The following is a 4,404-nucleotide window of genomic DNA, read 5'->3' as shown; positions in this document are numbered from 1 at the left end:
CCCTTGCACCGGGATGCCTTCAAAGGGGCTGATCCAGATGGATGCAGATGAGCCTCTTGGGAGAGCTCCTCTCAATGGGGGGAGTTCCTCGAAGATCTTGCTCTCACTGTGTCCAGCTCGCCGCAAGTTTTGCAGGTGGGAGAGGCTGCCCCTTCTCTCTTAGAGCGACGAAGCTGCCGTTTGGACAAGAAAAACAAAGATTCCGACATTCCTGTAGCCAAGCGCGCGGAGTATAGGCGGGCGGAGGCCTTTGGAGAGGTTCCAACACTCAAGAGCAAAGGAAAAGCATCTGAGGAAGACCTGAATGAGAAGATGCAACACTATCTGCAGATGTACAAGAAGGAACACACGCCCAAGGCGATCGAGGCGGTGCGCGCATTAGTTCAGGCCAATGCTTGACCACTTCTGTTGCGAGGGTGCATTTCGGTGTGCTGCCATTGTAGAGAGTTTGTGGGTGTTTGCGGAGTTCGTCTTTGTTGGATACAACGCATGGCCTCCGTTCCTAGGTCTGGGGGCTCTTGTTTCCGGCACAGATGATGTGCCATGAGTTGTTGGGTGTGGTTTTTGCCGGTTTCCCATATTAACCGTGCGTGGTATGGTTTTCGGGTCCGGTTTCCCTATTAACTGGACCATTTTCCCTCTTCTATAATGCAAATGCAGAGCTCCTGCTGTTCGCGTCAAAAAATTCTAGGGTCCTGGTTGATCCCTGGAAATTCGATGTTGTATCACATGCACTGCAGGAATCAGACAACTATCAGCCAAAACTGAGGTTACATTCCACATATGTTTATAAGCTCCCTTGTCCCGTGTGGATATCCGATCCCACGCTCAGTATAAATACAACAGCACCCTCCACGGCTCCACTCCAAACACATAGCTACCGCTAGGGCTGAAACCAGCAGCACACAGTGGTTTAGACAACACCTAGCCAGGCATCCTTCCTAGCTTGCCATGGATCCATATCACTACGAAAACATCCATGACCCACACGGCTACAGCTTTCCCGTCCACTCGCAGCCGCCTCTCCTCCTCCACCACTACCCGGCCGCCGCGCTCGCGGAGAGCCGGGTCAGCAGGGGCGGTGCCGGACGGCGCCGCCCCGGCGCGAAGCTCTCGACTGACCCCCAGAGCGTTGCGGCGCGGGAGCGTCGGCACCGGATTAGCGATCGCTTCCGCGTGCTCCGCAGTCTCGTGCCCGGCGGCAGCAAGATGGACACCGTCTCCATGCTGGAGCAGGCCATCCACTACGTCAAGTTCCTCAAGGCGCAGGTCAGCCTGTACCAGGCCGCACTCGTGCAGCACGAGGAGGGCTGCGGCGGCGTCGGCCATGGCGAGTTCGCCGGCGGCGCTGGCGAGGTGACAGCGATGGAGCTTCCGGCAGCGCAGGCCCTGCAGGAGGTGATGAGCTGCTACTACGCCGGAGCGCATCAGGTGGAAGAGCTTGATCTATGCGCGGGGCAGATGAGCAGTAGTTCTCACGATCTGCCTCCGTTGCCTTCCTGCGTCTTCGACGAAGAGTCTGCGGCCGCGTGCTACTCCGGGTGCAGCCTCCAAGCCGAGGAGATCGCTCACGCTCACGGATCTTATTAGCCTAGTTATTTAGCCACTCGCTATTAGTATTGCATGCAGTAGTAATGATTAAGTGATTATGCAGTTTGCCTACCCAAGTATGTGTGTCAGACGCTTAGATCCGTAGCTGCTATCTCTAGTTCTCTACCTAATTAGCCTAATTAGGTCTTGCCGTTGTATGGCACTGGCAGCAATTTCCTCTTTGGTGCATGCATGCATGCTTCTGTTGTTCTGTTGGTCGATCAATGTGATTGTGATCACGGACGACAGACTTAGTTTCTTGCCTCCATGTTTACTGCCATTCTTATTCGCCCAGTCACAACTTTATCTTCATATTCTGATCCAGACTAGTAGTATGTTTGCTCCATATTTCGTCCTTCGGTGCCACTTTATCGTGTTACTCTTTTTCACTTGCCTTTTTCTAGCTATTTGGGTGTTTAGTGGACATAGGAAGCTGTATGCTGGACACGTCACACACATGATCATTTTGCAGTTGCTGGCTCGAGTGTATCAGGAGGTAGAATGTATGTACAGGCAGGACGACGTGCTGTATAATTCCCATTTATTTCATTCCAACTCCATGGTAGAGTTATGCTCACGGGAAAGCTAATGTCTGGTGTATCAATACCACATGCAGTGGTTCAGATGCATAATTTTTTTAAATAGCATACATAGAACAATTTTTTTCCATTCTGTAATCTTATATATGTTCAAACGCAACTCCACTTGGAAACTAGGAAGAGAACCAGATCTTTGGTGCCGGTTGCTGTTCACATAACCACGGCACAGTTTTAATGGAGAAACTATTTTGCTCGGCAGATCTTCATGCTCAACCCCATCGAGAACGAAAATATGTCTAACAACCGCAAACATGCATCTCCATATGATCGCTGCGCGCTTATTGAGAGTTAATTAACAACCAAACATACTGACCATTGCTTAAAAAAGAATAGTGTATGAAACTAAGTCTGCAGTGTGCATTTTGTATTCGGTGTTCCCAAACTCAACCGCTTACACCTATTATTAGTTAACGGTCAATACACCTACTTCTGTGTCGACACTTGGCTCTACCCCTCCTCTATTGTGACGGCCTTCCCTAACCTATTCCACATTAGCTAAACGTCAATCAACTAACTTTAGCTAATGGGTCAGTCGATTTGAGATTCCCGGAGAAACTCGTCGGCGGAAGGCTGGAGGGGAAGAAGGAGAAGGAAGAGGCTCGCCGGAGGGCTACCCCATCCATCTTAGGGTTTAGGGTGGTGGGGGGGGGGGGGGGGGGGGGGGCTTGACCGGAGAAAAACTAAACGCATGCGAGGCTAGAGGGATGGCCAGGGGCGGCAGAAGACCTACGGTGGGGGCGGTTCAGGGGGGCAGGGCGGCGAGGCGGTCGCACGTGGCGGGGGGAAGCGGCCCATGGGGTGGTTTGCTGAGGAAGAAGGGATTGTCATCGTAGGATCTTCATCCAACGGTTTGGAATGGTCGACTAACCCAAATGTATAATGTCAGGTGACTTGCAAGTTTTTTTTTTGGAAAAGGGGGACTCCCCGGCCTCTGCATCAGGAGTGATGCATACAGCCATCTTATTAAAGAAGCAACAAAAAGTGCGTACAAAATTCCATAGTCTCTAACTGAAAACAATAAAAAGCAGCCCACACAGAGCGCAGAAGACTAGAAACACTAACTAGCCAATAAAGGAGCCACAACCGGCTGGCTATATAGATAGGGAAACTAATTGCCTATCCTATTACATGACCGCCATCCAAACCGGTTGAAGATATCCCGAGCAACCATCTCCCACCGGGTAGACCCAGTAACCAAATGCTCCCTGGCCTCCATCGGAGTGAGTAATGACCATGAACGGATCAGCGCCGTAGCTCGGAAGATAACCTGCAAAAAATGAATTCGTGATGATCTGTTAAAAACCAAATCATTTCTGCACAGCCAGATGGTCCATATTAAAGCGCAGACTCCAACCCGAATATGTCTTGCTATTGTAGAGTCAAACCCATATAGCCAATTCCCAAATAAAGCATTAACAGTATTCGGTGGAGTTATATTAAAAGCAATGTGGACCGTCTGCCAGAGAACCTTGGCCAGCGGGCAATCAAAAAAGAGATGTTTAATTGTCTCATCTCGATCACAGAAACTACACCTAGTAGGTCCTGTCCAATTACGCTTTATTAAGTTGTCCTTTGTTAGAATAACTTGTTTATGAACAAACCACATAAACACTTTTATTTTCAAAGGTACTTTGACATCCCAGACACTCTTGGAAGTTGGAATGGAGCTTGTATTAATAACATCAGTATACATAGACCTGAATGTAAATACCCCAGACGTAGTCAACTTCCAGCGTAATTTATCCGGTTGGTCAGAAAGTTGAACCTCCATTAGTCTCCTAACTAACTGGAGCCAAACCTCCCAACGATTGCCCGCTAATGACCGTCTAAACTGAATATTAAGGGGGATAGATTGAAATATCGTTGCCACGAGCACCTCACGTCGTTGAGCAATACGATATAAAGACGGATACTGAATGGCCAGGGGTGAGTCGCCCAGCCAAGCGTCCTCCCAGAAACGTGTAGTGGCCCCATTGCCAATGACAACTGTTGTCCTATTGAACATTAATTGCTTGACTTTCATGAGCCCTTTCCAGAAAGGCGAATCCATCGGCCTAACTGTTACCTGGGACAAAGTCCTAGTCTGGAGATACTTGCTGTGAATGATTTGCGCCCACATAGCTTCCGAACCGCTAGCGAGCTTCCACAACCACTTACTAAGAAGGCATCTGTTCTTAACCTCAAGATTCTCAATGCCAAGCCCGCCTTGGTCTTT

At 49.6% G+C, this 4,404-nt stretch overlaps 1 protein-coding gene across 1 annotated transcript; it reads left to right on the top strand.

The window, feature by feature from the left end:
- Positions 1 to 873: 873 nt before the first annotated feature.
- LOC123065876 (transcription factor LAX PANICLE 1) lies at positions 874 to 1,944 on the top strand. Its single transcript, XM_044489078.1, has one exon. It carries the CDS (start codon positions 952 to 954, stop codon positions 1,588 to 1,590), a length of 639 nt encoding a protein of 212 aa, XP_044345013.1. The 5' UTR covers positions 874 to 951; the 3' UTR covers positions 1,591 to 1,944.
- Positions 1,945 to 4,404: the final 2,460 nt, after the last annotated feature.

The sequence above is a fragment of the Triticum aestivum genome, chromosome 3B, assembly GCF_018294505.1.
Source record: "Triticum aestivum cultivar Chinese Spring chromosome 3B, IWGSC CS RefSeq v2.1, whole genome shotgun sequence".
Classification (NCBI taxonomy): Eukaryota; Viridiplantae; Streptophyta; class Magnoliopsida; order Poales; family Poaceae; genus Triticum; species Triticum aestivum.
Note: the sequence above shows the minus strand (reverse complement) of the source record. Positions and strands in the feature narration are given on the sequence as shown.

Coding starts and splice junctions, on each gene's coding strand:
- LOC123065876 (XM_044489078.1), top strand. CDS start 952: ATGGATCCATATCACTACGAAAACATCCATGACCCACACGGCTACAGC.